This window comes from Xiphophorus hellerii, chromosome 18 (genome assembly GCF_003331165.1).
Source record: "Xiphophorus hellerii strain 12219 chromosome 18, Xiphophorus_hellerii-4.1, whole genome shotgun sequence".
NCBI lineage: Eukaryota > Metazoa > Chordata > Actinopteri > Cyprinodontiformes > Poeciliidae > Xiphophorus > Xiphophorus hellerii.
Window position 1 is genome coordinate 14330918 of NC_045689.1, and position 26017 is coordinate 14356934.

Consider the following 26017-nt stretch of genomic DNA (forward strand, 5'->3'; position numbering starts at 1 on the left):
ATCTATGAGTGATTAACAGGCTTCTGCAGTACTTGATGGCTGCAGAACAGGTAATGCAATCATTTGGATCAGCTGTTCTGAAATATGGGTACAGCTAAAACATGCAGAGCAGGGGGGCCTGAGGACTGGAATTGAGAAGCACTGCGCTACAGCAACAGCCTGGTGATATCTGCCTTGTTCATCTGTGTGACACAAACAAGTGCATAAAAAACCACAAGCGCTTCAAGGCTAAGTGTCACCGTATATGCAGTCAAAGTGTCTGACTTACCTAGCACATAAATGCTGAAGGGAAGATGTAAAAAAATCCTCCTTTGATATGTACACAGACATGAAGTTGTCATGGCAAATCAGTGTATTGTTGGTGGCAGTAATGTGAAACGTTGGACGATGTCGCTCTGATGCAGCGTGAGCTTCATGTTTCAGATAAAGCAGTGACAGAGACACCGATACAACCAAAATAAAGTCTGTGATGTTGGTCTTCATTGGGTGTTTTTTGTCTTCTTTTGTTGATGTTGCTGAGGCTCTGTGTGACAGGTGGAGCAGGTGGTTCTCATTCACTTTAATTGGTCCCAGGAGACAAAATATATATACCAGAGGGAGTACAGCTGACAAATCTAAGTCAGAACTTTTTAGGAAGTCAGAGATTTTTATCTCTGCCACAGCAAACTGACTGCAGATACAAGTTTGCATTTTCTTCTCATTGTCTGAAAGCTACAGAAGTGCTGAATTGTATCTTTACACCAAATTAAAGCAAATTATTTTCTATTAAAGTGCAGCAGTTTTAATTGGCTTGATTGGAATACAGTATGTAAATCTATACTCAGTTTACTTATAAGCCTGGAGAAAAGCAAACAATCATGAAATAGTTTTTATGAAAAGAGCAATGACTGCTCAGATTTAACAGTCACACTTGTTGAAAAGGGTACACTGTTCATTTGCCACCAGCTGCGCCCCCAGGGGGAGCAGGAGAGCCATGGCAGATTTATTTATATTAATATGGCTCTGGAGAAAATTAAGAGACCATTGTACTGAACCCCATCGAAAACCTCGTGGTTATTCCACCAAGTATTTATTTCTGAACTCTTTCAGAGTTAAAACATTAGTATTGTTTCTAAATGAATATGAACTTATTTGCAGTCTGAAAGCACTGCATCCTTTTCATTACTTTGACCATTTCTCATTTTCTACAAATAAATACTACATTCTTGCTTGGAATTTTGCAGACATGTTGTCAGTAGTTCATAGAATAAAAGAACAATGTTCATTTTACTCAAACATATATCTATAAAAAGTAAAATCAGAGAACTGATAATTTTGTAGTGGCCTCTTAATTTTTTCCAGAGCTGTATATGTATTACTGTATATCGAAATGCTGCTACCTTACAAAGATGGAAAGCTCTGTGCTTTTCCTTTGCACTTAGTTAATGATCATATTATTTGTAAATATATTCCATAGCTCATTCACTGAAATGTTTGCTATTTTAAATTAAATTATGCCGATACCACAAACTGTATATCAATCAATCAATCAATCAAATTTTATTTGTATAGCACATTTCAGCAGCAAGGCATTTCAAAGTGCTTTACATCATATCAAACACAGAATCACAATGCAATATAGAATCAATCATTAAGTCAAGTTACATCAATAAATTTGTAATTGATTACAAATAGAACAACAGGCACAGTCTGTGTTGGACTCGTTTACACCGTGAACGAAAAGTCTTTTGTATAGCAAAGTACAAAGCCGTGATCTGGTAATGAAATTGTGTTGTACATGTTTTGGGTTGCCTAGCCAAGATTATCAGAGGTCAGCTGCTTCAGATTCCTCTTGTACCTCTAGAAAAACAGCCAGACAAGATGACGCTGCACCATGTGGTGTAGCTACAAATAGAACAAAGCTATGACCGAACTACTTAACTTACAGGTCTTTCAGGAAGAACTTTATATTTGACACAGAAGCCAACAAGCTTCAAATATTTAAACAAGACAGTCTTTGTTGTGACTTACTGTAAAGACTCATTTACATTCTCACCAAAATATTCATGTTAGACAGGTTGTGATTTTTCATTCTTAGCCTTTCACATAACCCTGTTCAAATTAGGTGGACAAAAGATAAACCTTGATTTCTTTCAACCACTATGTCTAAACGACATTAATCTGAAAGCCATGTGTTATTTTACGTCTCCATTCTTTCATGAGACAAAAAAAATATAGTTTAGAACAAGTTTTTATTCATGATTTATGTATTTTTTTTATTATTAAAAAGCTTTAAAGAAACAAGATACGGAAAAATACATTGAAGTAAGACTTAAAAACAACATCATCAGTAAATATCCATCAGTATGAAAAAAGCAGACTCCTGAATCATCTAGAGTCGGTTGAGTTGGTCTGTGCTCCTGTTGTAAATGGGGTTTTTGTATTCACACGCTGAGGAGGAGTGGAAAAAGTGGGAGAGCAGATCAGTACACGTAATGATTTCATCACTAACTTGATCCACAGATGAAGTCAACACTCACAGTCTTTGGGTTTCCTCCTGCCCATCCCTGCTGTGCAACCAGACAAATGCAAAAAACAGATGAGCTAACATGTTCCGCACTGTGTTTTCACACCAGTACAGAATTGTAATTATGTTGATGATCAAATACGATGTTATTAGAATCCCTGGATACCTCTATTATTCTCTGCTTGTGCTGCCATGGCTTGCTGCCTACGGATCTCTCCTTGGTTCGCTGTGAAGGAAAACAGATAAGTAACTCACCGGACAGAAGCAAAAGGAGAAAATATGATTACACATTTTAGCATTACCATAAAAATGGCGATTTATGCTGGCTTGTCGTAACCTGCTGAAGAGCTCTGCAGAGAGAGGAGACATTTACTCCATCGCAGATTAATTCAGAGGTCATTAATGCTATAAAAAGTGACAATAATAAAGCACCTATATGAAATCTCTGCTTTGTCCTCTGACTTTCCGCTCTTTGAAACTTGAACTCATCCAGATTTGGATAAATTCCAATCCCACTCTGATTAGGCTGATTCCCATGCTGCATAGCTCCTGATTGGCCACTTGGATTTCTGGATGGGTTTAAGTACTGGTCATCATTTTCTGATAAAAAGAAGGAAAACATTGTCACCTGGTTGCTCAGGTTGTAGGTGCCTGCTAACGTCTGCAGAGGCTTTCTCAGCAATATGGCTAAATATATAAATTAGAAACTGAATAAAGAAAGAAAGAGATATGTGTGAACTCACCATAAACAAGGTTATTGTCAAGATTATTGCCTCCTGGTAAGGGAAGCACACAGATATAGTGAGGCTTGTGCTTTCTCAGTATTTTCAAGACATAACTAAACTGCCATTTCAAGTTAGTTGCTATTCAAATGAATGGATAGAGAGATTATGTAAGGTCACCATGTGTTTGTGTTCAATGTTACCTGTTGGAAGTCCATTTACGCCGCCTTCGTGTGGTGGAGCACTGGGACCTGCAGTAACATATTATATCACAGAGGAATTTATATTATTAGAAGATAAACATAACGTCAAAAACTGGGAAAATAGGGAAAAGACAAACATTCTGGCCCTCTCCTTTCATTTTAATAATAATAATTAAAAAAATGAAAAGCTTCTTTTTTCTATTTACATTCCCAACAATTTGGGTGTTATAAATCTGGTAAGATCATCCATTGTAATTATAGGAAAGCCTATGATAGTCAATTCTAAGGTCCTTATTGCCTATTTGTGGCTCCAATTTTTAGCTTTATTTAGATTGATAAAATAATATTTTTGACCAAGAGAAAGAAGTACATTTCAAAGATAGCAACATTTAACTTTTTTTTCAAATTAGCTATGCTATGGATGAGCAGCTTTGGCTATATCTACCGAGGTTTGAAATGTGCACACAAATATCATGACTCTCACAACTAGTAACTGAAAAATGTATGAGATAATAGACATCGTAGATCTTCTGGAATTTGTCACTCCAAACAAATTACAAAATTCTTATTCTATGAACATTACATTACATGTGCAAAATATGTTCTCAATTGATTCCTTTTTCTTTTCTTTTTTTGAAGAAATACAAAGTTTTTCCTTTACATCCTTTAGTAGTTTTTATGAACCTTGTGGTTCCTATTAGAAAACTATTTACTATTTTACCTTCCCAAGCTTGCAGGAGAAAATTATCTCGTGCAACAAAGTCGTGAAAGACGAGGCCAAATTGTCAAGTGTAAAGTACCTTTAGGCCACAAAATAATAGTTATTATTATCTGTTTATTTTTAAAACTAAAATAAATTTTCTTTTAGCTTTTTTAAAGATGGATCTGTAAATGATTGTAGCACCAAATCATAAACAGTGTCTCATGTCTTTGCCATAGAAACAGAAAGCTATTATATATATATATATATATATATATATGTATATATATATATATATATATATATGACCCTACACCACCAGATTTCCTTGATGGATGAAAATACTTGTTCTGATTCAAGTGCATTGTATATGCTTAATATTTATTTGCTTCACTAAAGCATCTTATATTTTTTGCTATTGCAGTCGTGTATTAATTCAAAACAGAAAGTTCATAAAATTAATATTGAAGAAAATCAGAATAATTTTTTTAACTTCATGTATCTTAACACTTTAAAACACTAAGCAGAATCTTTAAGTTTCTTTGGATTATACTTGTTGTGATCTTACAACATACATACCTGCAGTTCCACTGACTGTCATGATCACACCATCAGTCCTATTTTTGTTGGAAAGGCCTGAAAAAGTAAAAAGTAATGTGTTAAATATCCAATATTTATTTTTCATTCTAAGAATTGAAATTACAGAAACTGTAGTTATTAGGGTTATCAAAAATAATAATTTAATGTACATATAACCAATAATTATATGCACACATGCTTCAAAATAAATACTAACTGACCCATTCACATTTGCCCAAATAGTCACACTTCTTCCAGCAGTAGCCACTAAGCCTCTCTCAAGCTGCAGCAAGTTTTACAGTTTACTAACAAACATTGTCATATTGTTAATATTTTTTCTTTCTAACAAGAAAGAATGGTGTGCCTTCAGAAATGTTACTGAAAATGGCGAAGAGTATAGAGTATTTTCCTTGTACCACGATCAAGTTTGAAGTTTTATTACTGTGACAAACAGTAATAAAATAGAGTAATAAGTAGAGTAACATAAAAAGTAACTCTACAGTATGTTACATTCATCGAGTGACAAGCAGGGTAATACTCACAAATGCATTTCAAACAGCAGAAGTAGCCCAAAAGGCTGAGGAGGATCAAGGCAGCTGCACCAGTACAGATGGAGATCAGAAGATAGATCTTTGAGCTCCTCTCACCTGCACAGCAAGATGTGGTTTTATAAAGATGGGTTTACAGGAAACAATAGCTCATTCAATTGGCCTCTTTTTTATGTTTAACCATTGAGGTCTGCAACCATAGAAAGGAAGATAATGTGAGCCTTTGCACAGGCTGTATTGACAAAACTAAGAAACAAGAGGGCTATGATTTTCTTACAAGGAACTCCACTCAAAAACAATTAGTCCCCTGTTTGCAGCACTACAATAGGGGACTACGTTTTTCCCTGTTGTACTGCTAAGTACAACAGTTCTAAGTTTCTTTTAGCAAAACAATGACAATAGAATAGCTTTTCTCTAAGACCTGGTTAGGAAAGGCTCTGACTCGATTAGATTTGGGATTTAGAAAATGAACAAGTCTGCCCATGGATAGATTGACAATTTTTAATTCACTAATGCGAGCCCGGACTGCCGATTTAACGGCGGTCACGTGAAGGAGAATGGTACGACCACAAAAGAGCCAAGTATTGCAGGGACTTCTGATGCTTTTCTAAAATCTTTATTACACGATTCTTCAGAGAAATGTTCTCCTCAATAGACAGAAGGAAAAACACAATAATAAACATAAGCTTAAAATACTTTTCCACTGCTCCATTAAACCATTTTAAAAGCACATTCAAAAATGAAAAAGCCAGAATATTTTGATTCTTTAAACCTCCAGTTCTTAGATATTGGTTTGATATTATGACAGTTGTGAAACCCCAATGTGTAAACAATATCAAATAAAAGTCAAGCCTGAAATGAAACAGCATACCTTTGTCTACTGGCAACTTCACTTCAACTTCAAAGCATTCATTCCTGTCCTCGCAGTAGTAAGAACCTATATCAGAGGTTTGGAGCTCATCAATGGTGATAGAGTAATTCCTCTTTGAAGCCTGGATGGGAAAGGTTTTCACTCGCCCAGATCTGGGGTCCAGGTAAAAAATGAGTCCCTTAGATGAGAGACGAACCAGGTCCACATTTTGTCCATCTTCCTTAACCTGAGTCCATTCAACCCAGCTGGAGTCATTTGATGAAAAGTTGCAGGGCAAGACCACAGAAGAGCCAAGTGGAGATCTGATTTCTTGAGTTTTAAAACATTCTGCATGTGAATGAGAATGAAGGACAGTTTCATTAAAAAATGCAAATAAATAATAATAAACTTATGTGTAAATCAAAATGTAGTCTTAATAATTGATGTGTTTAACAAGACTTTGGGTAAATGTCCCCTTTTTCTGCACGTGAGTGGCAGAAAAACAAATCTTTCACCAAGATCATTTTTCTTTAAAGGACACTCAGAGCTTGCATGTGGGGTAGCAGTTTTCTTCATCACATCACAAGATTCCAGCAAATTACAATCTGAGCTCAAGAAGTATATATCTTGTCATCCTAGAAACAGGACAGCAGCCTGCTCAAATATCAGTCTCAATTAAAAAAAACAAAAAAGAAAAAAAAATTATATTATTATTATTTATTTTATATATATATATATATATATATATATATATATATATATATATATATATATATATATATATATGTATATATATGTGTGTGTGTGTGTGTGTGCGTGTGCGTGTGTGTGTGTGTCTCAAGAAAGAGGCTTGCTTTTCACATGAAAAATATCTTTTAAAATAAACATTTTCATTAAGCCCAAATTTCTGTATTGTTTCTTTTATTGTTCTGCTCTAATATTCTAATAATAAATCATAAATTCAGCTCCATAATTCAGGAAAATGTGTTAATACACAGTTCTTTACGCAAAAGTGTATTAAATGGTTTCTTCATAGGTATGAAATGGAAGTAAGATGACAGAAAACTGCAGTACATGGGTGCAGAAAGTGGTTTTCCAAATGACAGAGGTGAGAACTGTGCTAGTGCTATCTGCACCAATCAGAACACTTTTTTTTTCTCACACACTTTAAGCTTAATCTTTACTGTTCAAACTGAGTTTTTTTCTGTTTTCATGTATTTATTTCTTAAGGCAGATGTGTAGTCAGAATACACATCTGCCTTAAGATGTGTATTTTAAGGCAGATGAGAGACTTGTCTTTAGATTATGTATCTTTAGATTACGTAGATAAAAAACATATTTTTGTTTTACTATTAAAAACATTACTGTGGCGACAATGAATGTAGATTTTTTTTCAATAGTCATTCAACCACATATTTTTAGTTCCTTTTAGGTTTTAATAATGCATTAGGTAATTCTAATCAATCAGGTTATCGTAGTTTGGGCAGTCATCTTTCCTCTCACTTCCCCATGGGAAGCCATTTTCACAAGACTAAATAAACATTTTGATTAGTTTTTTTAAAGGCAGCTAAGCTACTCTCTGCATTTGGAGATAAATAGTAAATTTTTTTGTTAGAATAGCTTAAAGGTTATCAATTCACTGAAACAAAAACCTAAATATGGGAAACCTTGTTTAATAAAAAACTTTACTGCAAGACTTTTTCAAGAAATGCTTACTTGAATAGACAGTAGCACATAAACATAAGCTTCAGTACTTTTCCACTGCTCAAATAAACGATTCACTAATTTAGAAAATAAAAAGATTTGATACCAGAATAAATTTAAGACACAAGAGAAACAGCATACCTTTGTCTTTGGACAACTTCACTTCAAAGCATTCATTGCTCTGCCTGCAGTAGTAAGAACCTATATCAGAGTTTTGGAGGTCATCAATGACAATAGAGTATTTCCTCTCTGAAGCCTGGAGGGGAAAGGTTTTCACTCTGCCAGATCTGGGGTCCAGGTAAAGAATGCGTCCCTTAGATGAGAGACGAACCAGGTCCACATTTAATCTATCTTCCTGAGTCCATTTAACCCAGCTGGAGTCATCTGATGGAAAGTTGCAGGGCAAGACCACAGAAGAGCCAAGTAGAGCGCTGACTTTTTGTTTCTTACAGACTCCTTGACCTGAATGAATTGCAACGGTTTCATGAAAACAGATCCAAAGAAATAAATTATAAATAATAAACTAATATATAGATCAAAGTGTAGATTTAATGATTGATGTGTTTAACGAGTTTGGTTAAATGTCACTTTTTTCTGTGCATAACAGTAATTTGGATTATTTCTTCACCAAGATCTTTTTTCTCTAACGGAAACTCAGAGCATGCTGTGTAAAGGTTTTCTCATCACGATTCCTGCAAATTACAATTTGAGTTCTAGAAGTGTACATCTTAGAAAACATTTGCTCCAGGTGAACAGCCTGCTAAAATATCAATTTTCAGTTTGTCAAATAAACTCATATTTAATAAATTAGAATGTGTGTTTCAATAAAGAAGCAAATTTTTCACATGAAAAGTATCTTTTGAAAATAAACATATTTTATATGTAGTCCAAATTTCCGTATTGTTTCTTTTATTGTTCTTATCTAATATCTAATCATAAATATTGTGTTTTCTTTAGTGTTAGTGGGAAATTATCATAATTAGCTGACAAAAAGGTTGTGAAAAATTTTGCACAACACAATTATTAATCTATATAATGTTTCAGTTGGTAAATGTAGTTACCAAAATAAATTACATTTTCAGTAAAATTCTAATTTACTGACCATGACTGTATGTCACTCAAGGGTGTCAAACTCATTATATTTTGGGTCATATCTAGATCTTAAATGTCCTAAAAGGAACAGTTGTGCCAGAATTTACTGAGAAAACCCAAATGTTCAAACATTAATCAATAGCTGTCTGAGTACTTCTTATAATAAAATAATGTTGAACATATTTTTAGATAGATGTAATTTGATAGTTTACAAATAAAAACTGATTGGATTTGACTGATTAAAAAAGAAAAATAAGCACACAACTGTTTTTTGAAGTTTCTTTTTATGTGGCCCACTAGAGTCTAGAGGGCCACATAAAAAGCTACGGCCGGCCACCGGGCCGCGAGTTTGACACATGTGACTGAGACGTTATGAGCTACATCAACCCCAGAGGAGACCATGACTCCACAGGGTCAAACATTGAAAGCCAATCAGAATCTGAATCGCATTGGCTGCATCATCCTGGGAAGAAGTAAATCTGAACAGATGTTTTCTGGTTTTTCCACTTTACCATTTGCCACTTTTGCATTTTTGATGTTTTTTAATTTTTTTATTTGATTTTTTCCAAGGTCTGCTACATGCTGTTTCATACTGGACACGTGTCAGCGTAACCATCAGGGGAATGTTTTCTTTTTGTTTTTGTTGTCTGATTTCCAATTGGGTCAGACGTTGGGATGGAGATTACTTATAAGCTGTTGTTTCAAAAACAGGAAAAAGAAAATGTTAATTGCTTGAATTGTGCCGACTGTACTTTTATACCACTTGTATCTGTTGAGCCTGATATGCCAAACTACATCTCCAAATTCATAAGTAAAGACGTTTTTTTTTAAAAAAAAGACCAACATTTAGACATTTAACCAACATGTGAGATTCTGATTCAAATTTAAAAAAACTCTATTGATCCCAGGGGCAAATTAAATATTATTATAACTCATATTAATTCATATTCTTCAAAGAGTTATTGTAGTTCGTGATGGCTGTTGGCAGGAAAAATCTCTTGTAGTGATTTGTATTTTAATGTGATTTTAGCTCCATGATGCAATTCTTTAAGCAGAAGTGTCTGAAATATCTTCTTCATGAAATGGAAATAGGATGAGAGAAAACTGCAGTGCGTGGGTGCAGAATGTGGTTGCCGATTGACAGAGGTGAGAACTGTCCTGCTGCTCTCTGGACCCATCAAGGCACACTCTCTTTTCTTCCCTCCACACTTTAAATCTTTATTGTTCAAATTGAGTTTTCTTCTGTTTTTATTTATTTCTTAAAGTAGCTTTTTAACTTGACTTGTCTTTATTAAAAACACCTTTCCTTTTACTATTCTTCATATTACTTTGATAACAATCAATGTGGATATTTTTTATAGTCATTTAGCCAAATATTTTTAGTTCCTTTTTTGTTAACTACAAAAACCATTTCCTCCTTAAAAATGGTGGTGTACATCTATCCTTTTAAGCAGTTTTTAATCAGTCAGGTCAGAGTAGTTTTGACAGCGTTCATCCGTCCCCTCTCCCTCAGAAGAACTTTTTAATGTTTGAGAGAAAATTTTTGATTTGGTTATTTAAAGAGCACTAAGTGACTCTCTGCAATTGGCTATAAATACAAATTTACTTCTTTCTTGTTAAAATAACTCAGAGATGATCATTTCACTGAAACTAAAACCTAAATGATGAACTGTTGAAAACCTTTTTAAGGCGTTAACACTGAACAGTGGAAACCCCCACACTCAACTAGTGTTAAATTGAACAATTTCACGTAACACTGGTGATTTCAATGTGACGCAAAAGGTCTTTCAATTGAAAGTACCAATTTGTTAGATAAATCCAAGAGTATATATTTCTTAACCAAGACCCGAGGTTTGCTGTTCAAACATAGTACTGGACATGCTGTCTGTGAATATGTGAGTTATTTCAGGGAAAACATGAAAGTCAATAAAAGTATGATTGCTATAAATAGATCATCTACTTTAACACTTCTCAACTCTGCTCACGGTTTAATTTTAACAAAGGACTTACCATTTGAAGAGACACTTAGCACCCAGAGGGCAAAAAAGGGAATCCACATGTCTGCTTTCATTATCACCATTTCACACAGTGTTTAACAGCAGCAAGACGTGGCTGCTTTAACTTCTCCGTGCATCATGGGACAAAACCACAAGACCACTACAGCTCGGCTACATCGCTTAGTCACCTAAATACTCCTGCAGGGTTTCAATTTGTACAGCAGTCAACTGAACACCGCAACTTTAACTTTTTCAAACTTGATGGTGATCACGTTCGGCTTTAAACTTTTTATGGTTTACTGTTTAAACCAAGCAGGTAGTGCAGAAAGGACATAACGTGATAAAAGCTGCCTCCACATCCTGTTGAAGCTTGCTGACATTTCCTGAGCGAGGGACCTCCAAATAAGAGAGAGAAGGGCAATTTCTAGCCAACTTTCCTGTCCTTTAAGCCTCACTGTAACAGTTTACCTGAACAACAATTGGTGCTATGCAACACTTTGTTAGTCCGTTAATAAACAAAAAACAAAAAACTTTTAAACACACATTTCTTAAAAGTTAAATATAGCATCTCTTTTTCCACTGCTGCGTCCTCTTGTCTTACGTTAGCAGAGTTGTGGTTATTCGAGTTAAAAACAAACCAAAGTTTCCTCTGATGCAATGTGAGGCTGAGGCCTGGGTATGTGCAGATACTTCACAACCATTGCTCAATTTGAGTGGGCACACCTCCTCAGAGAAAAGTTGTTTTACAAATCTGTGCACAAAATTGTCAAATAATTATTTTAGTTTCATGTAATTCAGCATATTGTTCCTCAATTTGTTTTAGTAACGAGAATTTCCAAGTAACGCAATCTTTGCAGACTTTTAAAACAACGAAGCATTGATTTTTTGTTTTGTTCTATTATGTCATAAACAAAAAGAAAGCTAGAGGAATTTTTTTTGTTTTATTGTTGATTTGAAGAATGGATTGTAATGTCAGGATTGGGTCTTCTCTGTGTTGTTTTGAGTTTTCCTGTGTTTTTTATTTTGGATTTCTGTGTCTTGAGTCTCTGTGTTGTCCTGTCTACCCTCTTGATTGTTCCCAGGTGTGTCTCGTTCCGTGATTACCCTCTGTGTATTTAACCCCACCTGTGTTCCTCGTCGGGTCCTTGTCGTATGTGTCATACCAGTCTGTCATTTATGTCTAGTTGTCCATTCGTTCACCAGTTGCTACCAGTATTGAGCCTTAGCCTTCCGCTCAGCTGTGCTGCCTGGTTTGTGGATTTTGGATCTGTGTTTCCATCATTAAATCACCATTTATTTTGTACAACCTGGAGTCCGCTGCATTCTGCCTCACCACCTCCACCACACTTCATGACATGTAATATGTGTTCCCACTGAGGATTTTTTAAAATGTTGTAACTCTCAAGCTGAAAGTTGGAAAAACAACCGAGGTCCCTAGAAATTAGAATTCTCAGTGGGAAAGTCAGGGACATTTTTTACTAACTGATATGGCTGCCTTGCACAGAAAACTTAAAATTATTTAAAGGGAAAAACACAGTCAAACAAATTCACACATAGACACTATGTATTTGGCTATCCTGCAACATATTTCTCAAATTAATCACACTCTGTACTAAAGAATCTATAAAATAAAGAGCAAAGAAATGCATTGTTATTTGCTTGTCTTGCTAGAAGCAGTTACCCTGGTCACTGAAGACATTAATCAGCAAATCCTACAGGATGTTGAGGTGAACTGCACTGAAACATGGTTGAGTTTGGTTGGATGTCTTTCACAGAGCCAAAATCTAACCTCGAAGGTGATGGAGCTCAGCATAAGTAGCTGCCAGCACTGTTTGTTGGTTCACTATTACATGGGAGTAAATTTGCTTAAACCTTTCAAATAAGCAATATTGCAGTGCACCAGTATACGTAAACCACAGGTTGAGAACTATGATGTTGTGATCTTGGGGCGTTATTTCCTGTTTGTTTTTTTCTTGAGGAAATAGCTCTCCTTACTGGTTGGTTTCTGACCGATTAGCAGATACATCTAAAATAATCGTCTCATCTTCAGGAGGTTGTATAAGGTCGGGGATCCTCCAGTCTGTTATATATTTGGTTGTGGTCAACAGGAGAGTCCTCCTTAAGACCAGTTCCTCCATTTGTCTACGTGTGAATCACCCTGAGTATCTCTGCTTTTGCCTTTCGATGGTTTGGCTTCCCCCAAGACCTCAAAACTCAGACAGTAACATCCCCAGCTCTTCACCTGAAAAAAACCTCTTACAGTAATTTGTACCATCAGAGCTACTCTTATAATCTTTTCATTTGAGTAAAATCTGCTGTCTGACTTGCATCTGGAGATTTTGCACATGCGTACAATGCGGGAGGGCAAAAAGACTATCCTTTTACTTGCCATCCATAGCCACGCTGCCACTGCATAACAATTCTGTTAAGAAAATGAAACCTGAAGATGCAGGTATTAATTTAGTGCAGCACACCACAACAATAGAAAAAATTATACTGCAAAACCATTATAAAAAACTCCAAACCACTCGTATTCTATTTTTTCTCCCTCTCTGTGTCGGCTATGCTACAAGCAGATTTGCAGACATGGCAACTGACTGACAATAACACCACTAAAGTATCAGCCTTACATGCAAAACCATGAAATTAATTTCCAAACAAAACATTCAGACCATTGTCTGAATGGTCTGAATGAAATAAACATCAAACAAGCTTGATGTTTATTTTGTGATTATTGAAAAGTAATCGTCTCACCTGGATTTCTAGTTGTTCTGGTGTTGATAATTAGTAGCGAAGCACTGCATCCCCCTTTTTTTTTTTTTTTTACATATTTAGCGCATTTACTGCTCCGTAATTTACAACTTGACAGGTAAACTTGATAAAGTAAAAAAAATGCCTAACCAATTTCTGATGAAGAAATTTTGAAAGACTACTGACAGACTCCTTTTTTTATCTGATCTGTAAATATGAAATGGCATCAAACATTCAGTTAACTTGTTTAAGTTAACTGTTAGTTTTTACGCAAGCTAATGCATAGACCCATTTTTGTACAACTTGTACATAGTATGCTTACACAGCTGTTAGCAATTTCTTTGCCTTCCAACTTTCTTTCTTGTAAACATTCTACCTATTCTAAGCTCAGATCTTACAGAAACACCATGGATGTGGTCACTGAACTTAGAAAACAAACACTGACAGTTCTTAAAGAAGATAGAATTCATTTTAATTAAATTTTTGGATACAATAAAAATGTAAAGATGTATCTCTGACCATGTAAACAAGCTGTAATGCATAGTTTCAAGGAGACAGTTGATGCAAATAAACATAATCTTTAAACTCTGTATTTGTATTAACTGCACTTTTCCTGTTACAACCTATGGATGTAAAACCGCACTACAAAATATTACATCAAAAATGAATCCAACAGGTGAAGCGAGGAACCATCAAACAAAATACTCCAACCAAATCCAGAGCAGCAGCCTTCATTTTAAGTTAAGACTCCTGGCAGGATAATTTTGTTTAGTTAACAGTAATATGTAGGATTTTCCAAGAATGCATTGTAAATTTGCATAAGCATATTTACATTACTTTATGACATGTTTTTACCACATGTAGATATGCTAGCATTACTTCATTTGGAAAATTAACATAGAGTTTAATTCTGGGAAGGTTTTTTAGTTTTGAAAGCTAGAAGAATTGGAGAGGATGGAGCTAACAATAAGAAGAAGACGGCGACCATGAAGATTGTGTAACTTAAGTGACTAATGTAACCAGATCATGGGGCCATTTGATCTCAAATTACCCGTTACATTTCTACTGATGGATCGGCAGTGCTGTCCAGTGTGTGGTTGTTACAGGACCCTGAAAAATAATAGAAAAGTATATTTAAAGGCTAATCCATGACATCAGCAGAGTAAAACCCCTGTTATTTTTTTTCAACTTTTAATTTTGAGAGTGGCAAACCGGTACTCACATTTTATGAAGTAGACAACAGCACTCAGAAAAAGGACAGCAGACATTCCAATGAAAACGTATCTCAGTAGTGAAACGTCCGCATCTTTAATAAAGATGATTTTTATTGGACAAAGTAGCTTATTTCATGTTTTTAGCTTTTTCAAGGTGTATAAACATTGCTGCATACATCTGAGCTGACTAATGTTTTGTATAGGTAAAAAAACCTGAAAGACAAAAATAACACTGTCTTTCTTCACATGACTCCACTTCAAAATAAATATTCTTCATTTAGCCAGATCAGAGTATTTTAGATCATCAGTGATGATGGAGCCAGCCTGAGGTCTGGTTTGGAAAGGCCTTTACTGGAGTCCAGGAATTTTAAATGCCCAAGATGATAGATGAACCAGGTCCACTTCATCCAGGTGAGCCCAGGTCACTCACTTAAGGTCATTTGATAAAAAGTAACAATGTAGGAGCACAGAAGAAACAATTTGAGCATAATGGATAGATTTTTCACAAACGTCCTCATCATATAATTCTTTTTGTGGCTGCTAACCCAAACACGAAAAAAACCCCCCAAAAAACTAGAAATAATTTAAAACTAGATTAAAACTTAAGATTTTTGTCAAGCAACTTTTAAATTATTTTAAGCCATGTTAATTATTCAGGAGACTGCTTGTGTTGGTTATCTTTACATGTGAAAAGCTTGGTTAAAATTAGATACGGTCATCCAATTCTGATGCCACATATTGAAAAAGTTTGTTTTGGAAGGCTTGATGTCATAAAAACTTTAAGCCTGGACTTGAAATAATTAATTCTGAGAATGTGATATTGGAAAAAAAAATAAACTTTTTAAAATTACTTACACTGAATTTTCTATCAGCGTCCTACAAAACATTGTAAATTTACTCTAAATATTTCTTTGGCAGAAGAACACAAACATTTTATTTAAAAAAATACTTGAGAATCCATTGAAACTAAAATCATTTTCTAAGCATTTTTAACCATATTTTCAGTATGTATTAGATTCTCTTTTAAAGCAATTTTCACTCTGTTTTTAGTCTTTGTTTTATAGTAACAAAAGGAAGAGGATGAAATGTTGAAAAAGAGTTCACGGAGAAAACAGCATACCTTTGTATTTGGACAACTTCACTTCAACTTCAAAGCATTCATTCCTGTCCTCGCAGTAGTAAGAACCTATATCAGAGGTTTGGAGCTCATCAATGACGATAGAGTAATTCCTCTCTGAAGCCTGGAGGGGAAAGGTTTTCATTCGCCCAGATCTGGGGTCCAGGTAATGAATGCGTCCCTTAGATGAGAGATGAACCAGGTCCACATCTTGTCCATCTTCCTTAGCCTGAGTCCATTCAACCCAGCTGGAGTCATCTGATGAAAAGTTGCAGGGCAAGACCACAGAGGAGCCAAGTAGAGCGCCGACTTTTTGTGTCTTACAGACTCCTTGACCTGAATGAATTGCAACAGTTTCATAAAAAAAAAAACAATAAAGATCCTCATCATGCAATTCTTTTTGTGACCGCTAACCCAAACAGGAAAAAAAAAAAAACTAGAAATATTTTAAAACTAAATTAAAACTTACCATTTTTGTCAAACAGCTTTTAAATTATTTTAAGCCATATTAATAATTATTCAGGAGATTTGTTGTGTTGGTATCTTTACATGTGAAAAGATTGTTTAAAATTAGATACGAACATCCAATTCTGATGCCACATACTGAAAAAGTTTGTTTTGGAAGGCTTGATGTCATAAAAACTTTAAGCCTGGACTTGAAATAACTAATTCTGAGAATGTGATATTGGAAAAAAAATAAACTTTTTAAAATTACTTACACTGAATTTTCAGTCAGCGTCCTACAAAACATTATAAATTTACTCTAAATATTTATTTGGCAGAAGAATACAAACATTTTTTTCGAAAAAATACTTGAGAATGCATTGAAGCTAAAATCATTTTCTAAGCATTTTTAACCATTGTTTCAGTATTGATTAGATTCTCTTTTAAAGCAATTTTCACTCTGTTTTTAGTCTTTGTTTTATAGTAAGAAAAGAAAGAGGATGAAATGTTGAGAAAGAGTTCATGGAGAAAACAGCATACCTGTGGACAACTTCACTTCAAAGCATTCATTGCTCTGCCTGCAGTAGTAAGAACCTATATCAGAGTTTTGGAGGTCATCAATGATGATAGAGTATTTCCTCTCTGAAGCCTGGAGGGGAAAGGTTTTCACTCGCCCAGATCTGGGGTCCAGGTAAAGAATGCGTCCCTTAGATGAGAGACGAACCACGTCCACATTTGGTCTATCTTCCTGAGTCCATTTAACCCAGCTGGAGTCATCTGATGAAAAGTTGCAGGGCAAGACCACAGAAGAGCCAAGTAGAGCGCTGACTCTTTGTTTCTTACAGACTCCTTGACCTGAATGAATTACAACAGTTTCATTAAAAAAAAACCCAAAGAAATAAATAATAATAAACTCAAGAATTTTAGAAGTATACATGTTTGAGAATGCTTGCTCCAGGTGAACAGCCTGCTTAAATATCAGTTTCAGTTTGTCAAATAAACTCATATTTACTAAATTAGAATATGTGTTTACAGATATCCTTGATAAATTGCCCACCTAAATAGGAGTAAAATAAGATAGGTTCCCATTAATTCACACTGTCTGTTCTTAATACTGTTTTTGAATTGGGATCATTTTAAAATTGGGTTAGAAATAAGTGATTTTTAAATTAAGTGAAGATTATTTATATATATATATATATTTTTTTTTTTAAATACAGTGCTACCACAACCTAAGACGCAGTAATGCATTGGGAATGTGAACTATAAAGTAAAAAAATTGTAAGGTATAGGTACAGTATGTGAAGAGGCTGTGAGAGGCTTGTGGACTCAGTTCCCCAAAGTAATTGTGGAACTGAGTCTCACACTGCATGGTGACAAACATACAAACAAAGTCTCTGGGTTTGAACGTCATGTTTGTGGCGTTGATGAGGACCCAAAACATAAACAGGTAAAAGGCCCATGCATGATGGTGTGAGGATTCAGTGGAAGAAGTTTCTTATCAGTGATGTCTCCAGCGCAACCACTGCTGGTAAATGCAGTTTGCGAAGTCCGCTTGTGAAACTGGAATCTAACACTTCCATGTCCCCATTATTATGTTTATGTCGCATATAGATCATATCAAGCTACATTTCGTACTCTGTGGTCTGTGAACCAGAAGTTCTCCATAGTATTCGAGTTTGAGATGAACTCGGATACTATGGTATACTCTCACCTGACCCATGAGAACTATTTTTATAAATATACATGCAACTAAGAAATTCTAACAATTAGGTTTGTCAGCCAGATTATCTATCTGGGAAAGAAAAAGTGGAAAAGTGGAAAATGAGCTGGAAACATAAATTAAAAAGATCCGACGTAGTGGAAAAACTGTGGGCAAATAATACAACGGACACAGCCAATAAAACTAAGGTAGGATTTCTTCATGTCTGATAAGCAGCAGATATGTAATGGTCACAAAGCAACATATGGGGAAAACATATGAACTTCACATGTGTGAATATTTAAGGCACTGTAAACCTTTCATTACATAACCATTTACAATAGAAAGCACAGTCATATCTTCACAGACATTTAATGTTTTAAGACTGATAGCAATGCAATATAATACAGTATAAGATAAATATATTATTTGACATTTATTGCAAATACTTTTAGATTTTAATTTTTAGAATTTTTTGGTAATTAATCAGAGCTCAATATAACAACATCAAGAACATTGGGAACATTTGACATATTGTGCTTGCAAGTATATTTAATAAAATATTTTAAAATGTTAAATGTACATATGGTAATTTTACTAATACATTTAAACTTAACAAATGACTTACTTGAGGAAGCAGATGTAAGCCACAGGGCTAAAAGAATAATCCATCTGTCTGAATACATTCTCAGTATCTTCGTGAATGTGAGATACATGCAACACAACTGGGCTGCTTATACTCTCAAATGTTAACCACAAGATCACCACAGTTGGCCCACGCTTAATTCACGGAAATACTTTCACTGACTTACAACCCATTTTTACATGTAGTCTAAAGCTTTTTAGAGAACACCATGATAATGATAAATATTGAATTTGTCTGCAATAATAATCTTTTACACAAGTGTGGTGAAAAAGATGTTCAATAAATCAGTAAAGTGCATCAGCCATGAAATATCAATGTACATGTTGTCAGCATTCCAAATTTATGCTTATTTCATTAGTGGTATTAAAAAAAATGCTAGTTTTGGAGCATGTAAAAGTCACAAGAAGTCAATTGTGGACTTATCACTTTCATCATCATACAAGTTTGATTTCAGATCATGTATTTCCATCATTCTTCTCAAATTTGTGGCTATCGGTTTATGCAGTTGCAGGTGTTTCCTCTGGTAAATGCATTACAGCAGTTTTTGGGTGTGCTATATCACACTTCAGAGTTGTAAACAGTTCAGTCAAGTTTCTCCATTTTTTTCCCCAAAGAGTTTTTGCGGTTTTTCGACAGTAGGCAGACAGGAAGGAGGGTAGACATATGGCAAAGGTCATCGGGACCGGGAGTCGAACCCGCGACGTCCACGTCGAGGACTAAGGCCTCCAAATGTGGGGCGTGCTAACCCCCTGCGCTTAATGAATTTTAAGTTCATTTTGGTTCTTTGGTCTGTTTGTGGTATCATTTCAGTGTTTTTCTAGATCAAGCGTTCTCTCATGTCTGGCACTCAGAACTCTTCAGTACAAATGCTTCTTGATTGGCAAGGGCATCATCTATGTACTAATGTAGGCCTGGTCTATAGCAGGAGAAGAAAAATCTTAAGTCCATGGCAGCATTATGTCAGTCAGCACCCCTCTCCACTGTCGCTACATACATGGTAGGTATGAGGAATTGATATAAAGTCAACAACACAACACAAGCGATCGTCCGCTGTCGCTACATGCATGTGCAGGAGGTTCATGTGTGTTCTGATCCTGCCACTTAACTTGCTTGTATTATTTTTTCCTTATTTACATGTAAAATACATTCACTATTTGAGAAGCATAGTAGACTTTGAAAATAAAGCTGCACTTTATCCTTCTGTATCCTAACTGTTCAGTTAGGGAAGATGTAAGTATGGGGGATTTGACTTAACCCACATCTAGACCAACCAGTCGCTGACATTGCAAATCCCAATTTGCTCTGGTCCTAGGTGTTGCAATAATGAAATGATTCAAAGACAACACGTAGCTTTTACAGTTCAAGATCAGTCACGTGAAAAAAATCCACTCTTAAATATTCAGTTCAATCTACATAAGTGTCACATGTAAATATTTGATCTTTTTACATTTATTTCTGAGTAAATTATTTAATTTCAAATAAACATAAAAAAATGGATTCTTTCTTATTGAATAAAAAATAAATACCAATAACCATCTGTGTTAAACTTTAGAAAAAATTCAGACCACCCATCACCTTATAGTCAAATTTATACTGTGATTTTTTTCTTAAAGTTATAACTCAGGACTAGAGTGACATCACAGGTAAGAATACCATAGTTGCTCGTTTTTCTAGTGCAAAGTACTTTAAGCAATATAATTAGACATTTCTCTCCATTTTATGTATTCCAATATAAGATAAGATAAGATTTATTTGTCATTGTCATCAACAGATTACAACAAGATGTCATGATTCCAGCCCTTCAGCTCTGCCTTGGCTGTGCTGATTGCTTATTGCCCTCACCTGCACTGAGCTGGTCCCTACTTAAACAGCTGCTCGTCACCAGCTCAGTGCGAGATCGTCTGTTGCCCCTGTCACAGCTTTCAAGCCTTTGTTATCTCACGTTTCAAGGAGTTGTCTGGTTTCTGATCCTGCCTGTTTTTTGACCACAGATTTTTGCCTGATCCTTCTGCTGTAGAGAGTCCTGTTGCCGAACCCTGCCTGTTTCTGACCTTGGATTTTGGATTTTCACTGCCTGAGAACCTCCCGTGCATGACCCTGGACCGTCTTACGACTTAGTCTCCGGTTGGTGGATTTTGTCCTCGTCGTCTGTTTGCCCCCTGAGACCCCCCACAGATCTCCCCTTGTCCATTCCCCCTACCCTCCCCCGGCTGGACTCCTGACCCCTGTGGATTCCTCGACTCTGACCCACCAGTCTTACCACACCCTTCAACACCATTTACTTTTTTGTAATAAAACCTTTTGGTTACCATCCTCTTGTTGTGGCTGCGTTTTGGGTTCTGGCTGATTCTGCTTTTAACATTACACAAGATTGAGATTTGCTCGACTTGAGTTAAAATGCAGGTTATGTGTATATACATAATATACAATATACATATACATACATAAAAAAGATAAAGAAATAAATAGTACAAAATGAGAAATAAATAGACATCAAAAGATGGTTGCAGCGCCTGGAGGTGTCGCAACAGAATTTACATTTTTTAACAAAGTGGTGTCAAGAGCAGAAGTTCTTATGCCTTTGAATTTAGTGCCATGATTGCCATCGGGTAAAAACAGTTTTTTAGGCGATTTGTCCTGGTTTTTATTGCTCTGTATCTCTTGCCTGATGGCAGCAGCTGGAAGAGACCAGGGCCAGGGTGTGAAGAGTCATTTGAAATGTCCATAACTTTCTTGTGGAGCCTGGAAGTGTAAATCTGTTAAATAGTGGGGAGGGGGCAGCCTATGGTTCTCTCTGCTGCCCTAACAACCCTCTGGAGCGCCTTCTTGTCCGCGGATGTGCTACTGCCGTACCAGACACACAGACTGTACATGAGCACACTCTCTATGGAGAAGGATAGAAGGCCTGCAGCAGGTCTGAGGGGAGACGGTTCTTCTTGAGTATTCTCAGAAAGTACAGTCTCTGCTGTGCCTTCTTCAACAGCTCCTTGGTGTTGGTGCTCCAGGTTAGCTTGTCCTCCAACTCCATGCCCAGAAACCTGAACACTGGGACCCTCTCCACACAGGTCCCACTGATGGTGAGAGGCTGGATGTCCGTTTTGTTCTTCCTGAAGTCGATCACTTTGGATCTCTTTGGAGGTGTTGAGGAGCAGGTTATTGACTTTGCACCACTCTGACAGCCGCTTCACCTCATCCCTGTACTCCAGCTCCCCCTTCCCGCCTGAGATGAGACCAACAACAGTCGTGTCATCTGCAAACTTTATGATCTTGTTGCTGAGGTGGTTGGAGACACAGTCATGAGTGTAGAGGGTGTAGAGAAGTGGGCTGAGCACGCAACCCTGTGGCGATCCGGTGTTCAGGCTCAGAGCAGTGGAGGTGTGGGGGCCCAGTCTGACCCTCTGGGAGCAACCTGTTAGGAAGTCCAGGATCCAGCTGCAGGTGGCTGATGGGAGCCCAAGGTTTACTAGCTTGGACACCAGACGTTGGGGGAGTATGGTATTAAATGCTGAGCTGAAGTCCACAAAGAGCATTCTGACGTAGCTCCCCTGCTTCTCTAAGTGGGTCAGGGCAGCATGAAGTGCAGTGGATACAGCGTCCTGTGTGGACCTCTTTGCTTTGTAGGCAAATTGGAGAGGGTCCAGCTCAGCAGGTAGGCCAGCGAGGATGTGACTCCGCACCAGTCTCTCAAAGCACTTCATGATGATCGGTGTGAGTGCCACTGGACGGTAGTCATTCAGGGTGTTGATGTTGGTCCTTTTCGGCAGGGGGACAATGGTAGAGGACTTTAGGCAGGGAGGGACAGTGGCTTGAGACAGGGACTGGTTAAAAATCTTTGTGAAGATTCCAGCCAGTTGGTCTGCACAGTCTTTAAGCACCCGTCCCGACACACCGTCAGGTCCCGCAGCCTTCCTTGGGTTCACCTTCCTCATCACCTGCCTCACCTCACACTTCTCTACTGTGAGAGCAGAGCTGCTGTGGACAGGCAGCTGTGATGGAGCTGTGGTAGGTGTCGCCTCAAAGCGGGCAAAGAAGATATTTATTTCCTCTGCCAGGGAAGTGGTTCCCTCCGTGCATGGCTGGTTGCTGGATCTGTAGTTTGTAATGTGCTGGACACCCTGCCACATCTGCCTGGTGTTGTTGCTCCTGAGCTGCTTCTCTATTCTCTCTCTGTATGATGCCTTAGCTTGGCAGATGCCTCTTCTCAGGTTGGCTTTGGCAGAACTGTAGAGTGCTTTGTCCCCAGACCTGAAAGCAGCGTTCCTGGCTTTCAAGAGGCCCTGGACCTCCTTAGTCATCCAGGGTTTCCTATTCGGATAGATCCTCATGAGTCTGTTTCTGGTGACATTGTCCGTGCAGAACCTGATGTAGTCCAAGACTGCTGAGGTGTAGTTCTCCAGGTCCTGATGTGCAAAAACCTCCCAGTCAGTTCTCTGGAAGCAGTCCTGTAGTTGGTGAGAGGCATCCTCAGGCCAGATGGTGACAGTCCGGGTTGTACTGGGGACACGTTTCCGCAAGGGGGTGTAAGCAGGGATCAGTAGCAGGGACACGTGATCAGACTGGCCAAGGTGTGCTAAGGGTTTAGCCCTGTATGCCTGTCTGATGTTTGTGTACAGCTTGTCCAGAGTTTTATCACCCCTGGTTGTGCACTTTACCTTTGATGGAATTTGGGGAGGACTGATTTCAGATCAGCATGATTAAAGTCCCCAGAGACGGTGTGAACAGCCTCGGGGTACTTGTTCTGGTTGTTGCTGATAGTATCATGCAGGAGTCCCACGGCCGAGCTAGCGTTAGCATCCGGTGCTATGTAAACCGCAGTGAGTAGAATGGCGTTAAACTCACATGGCAGGTATCGGGGTCTGCATTTAATTGTGATGAACTCCACGCCTGGAGGACAGTGGCTAACAACTACTGTGGAGTTCGTACACCAGCTGCTATTTACATAAACGCATAGTCCACCTCCTCTTTTCTTACCGGAGCTCGCTGATCGGTCCTGTCGGTGTGCTGTGTAGCCTGCTAGCTCGATCTCCGGGTGAGGTCTTGTAATCCAGGGAGAGCCCGGTGTCCGCGCAATATCGACCGGAATGTTGTTGTGGACACGGAAAAGCTCCTGTGACAGACTTCCCCCGATTGCTTGACCAATGGCCAGTAAATTTTGTCGGTTGTAGGTGTTTTTAACCGCGCAAAGTGGAAAAGACGAACTTTGAGTCGGAACACGAGCAGTGTTGTATAGTAACGAAGTAAAAATACTTCACTACTTTACTTAAGTATATTTTGGAGTACTTCATACTTTCCTCGAGTATGAAAATTTTTGATGACTTTCACTTTTACTTCACTACATTTCCGAACTTAATTGCGTACTTTTACTCCGATACATTTTCAATGTGTGGTTTAGTTACTCGTTACAAAAAAGCGAGAGAGAGAAACAAAGTGTTTTGACCCCACCTACTGATTAGCAAGTAGGCTACCGAACAAAGTCCGTAGCCTGCTTGCCTGGGCTTGTTCATCACCTCCAATAGGATACACCTGTTTCGCTTCTCCCATTGTTGGGGAAATCAGAAATCAGAAGAGTGCTGCCCGCACTGACGCGGCTCAGGGATTACGTGACACGCAGCGCCGTGCCCTATAATGCACTGTAAGCTATGTAATGTGTTTGAGGCAGTTGACCAAAATCCCGGACAATTTTTAAATTCCCCCCGGACATCTTTTTAGGTCTGAAAAGTAGGACATGTCCGGGAAAAAGAGGACGTCTGGTCACCCTAGTTCAATGGGGGACAGAAGCCATAGCAATAGCAATTTAGACTAAATTTAACGAATATAGGAAAGGCATGCAAGTTCAAAACCACAAACCATTAACATGCGCTACTCTTTAAAACTGGAACAATTTATTAGCAGGTTTCATTTTGCCTGCACTTGGTTGGGTACATTATTTTAAGTTTATTTGACAAGTTTACCAAAATATAAGAAATGTCATTCAAACTTGCCTTGTTTTACTTTTTACTTGTACTTTTCATTACATTACTTGAGTACATCCATTTTTACAGTAATTTCCATACTTAAGTACAAGAAGTTTCAGATACTTTAAGACTTTTACTCAAGTAACATTTCAGTCAGTGACTTCGACTTTTACCAAAGTCGTATTTTGGAGAGGTACTTGTACTTTTACTTGACTCTGAGATTTCAGTACTTTATACAACACTGAACACGAGTCGGATAAACGGAACATGTTAACATAAAGGTATTTTTCCTGACCTATGGGCCTCTGGTTTCAATCAAATGCAAACAATCAAATGCAAATAAAGTATTTATGCCTGCAACTTTCACTATACGCTCTATATGTGTGCAGTTATACTGGATACAAAACCCTCAGGCTGCTCCGCAAGCTTAGACTTTCAAAGTTGGAATTTCAGTTTCTGAACAAATTTTTGTCTATTTTTTACTGGAAACTTGGAAAATCTGGCCTCAGAATGCAATTTAACATAAAAGTAAAACTTATTAGAAAAGATGCATTTTTTAACATAAAATTTAAATTAAGAAAGAAAAATAACAGTTGCAATCTTGTTACAGGGTCTTTCATATTTTTATTTGTGTCCTAACCCTAATTAAATAGATGGGATAAGCTCTGATTTTTTTGTCCAGATTACCAGTTACCTTTAAATACTTTCATAAAATTTTACTGACTCAAATTTTTTAAAAATAAATTGCATTTAATATAATCAGGCTTTAGTTATCAATAACTAGCATCGTTGTCCACATATTTATATGTGTGGAAACACACATATAAATAGTGTTTGTTTCTTGTTCACCGGTTCCTAATAACTTTATCCCAAAGGTATTCTTTTTAATGGGGAATATTTTTGGCTATGAAGAAAATATTGTTTTACAAGTCTTACTTTTGGTTATTAGATAAATATGTCCCTACAAACATTACAGAAGTTTAACATATTGACAAGTAAAAGTGATGTTTAGGCAACAGTACAATCTTGAAAGTCTTAAATTTTGATGTCAATTTTCAGTTTTTAAGGAAGTCTCTGTTTTTTAAGCAAGTGAAACTTTTAATGTATTGTACTATTATACTATTTTTTCTAGCTGTGACTGACAGGCTGATGTCAACACCCACTCAGATGAGGGCTGACGCCACTCTGCTCTTCATAAGTGTAAGAAAATTATTAAATTGGAAAAAAAAAGAAAAAAAAAATTATTAAGTTGGAGACACTGCCACCCGGTGGTATTAACGCAGCACCA

The 26017-nt window shown here is 37.0% G+C and overlaps 1 protein-coding gene across 3 annotated transcripts; it reads right to left on the bottom strand.

Annotated features, from left to right (window-relative positions):
* Positions 1-1585: 1585 nt before the first annotated feature.
* On the bottom strand, positions 1586-18839 carry LOC116737238 (polymeric immunoglobulin receptor-like). Of its 3 annotated transcripts, XM_032590280.1 has the most exons (14): positions 18758-18839; positions 16968-17282; positions 15987-16319; positions 7954-8274; positions 6130-6456; positions 5253-5357; positions 4711-4767; positions 3432-3479; positions 3250-3282; positions 2939-3106; positions 2809-2856; positions 2673-2732; positions 2520-2546; positions 1586-2430 (listed from the first exon to the last, which is right to left on the bottom strand). In XM_032590280.1, exons 1-14 carry the CDS (start codon positions 18813-18815, stop codon positions 2372-2374), a joined length of 1959 nt encoding a protein of 652 aa, XP_032446171.1. In that variant the 5' UTR covers positions 18816-18839; the 3' UTR covers positions 1586-2371. The 3 variants fall into 3 exon arrangements, with proteins under 3 accessions (XP_032446171.1, XP_032446173.1, XP_032446172.1); XM_032590281.1 differs by lacking the exon at positions 6130-6456 and having other exon boundaries at positions 1594-2430; positions 2520-2549; positions 18758-18838; XM_032590282.1 differs by lacking the exons at positions 15987-16319; positions 16968-17282; positions 18758-18839 and adding an exon at positions 10915-11227 and having other exon boundaries at positions 1591-2430; positions 2520-2549.
* Between the last annotated feature and the right edge of the window lie 7178 nt (positions 18840-26017).

What these genes read in the sequence shown, in the direction of transcription:
- LOC116737238 (XM_032590280.1), bottom strand. Translation starts at nt 18,815, where the DNA reads ATGTATTCAGACAGATGGATTATTCTTTTAGCCCTGTGGCTTACATCT. An exon ending in GAAGTTGTCCAAAGACAAAG is followed by an intron (nt 6,457 to 7,953) that starts GTATGCTGTTTC and finishes ATTCACATGCAG; the next exon opens with AATGTTTTAAAACTCAAGAA. An exon ending in TGACAATAACCTTGTTTATG is followed by an intron (nt 3,107 to 3,249) that starts GTGAGTTCACAC and finishes TCTTTTTATCAG; the next exon opens with AAAATGATGACCAGTACTTA.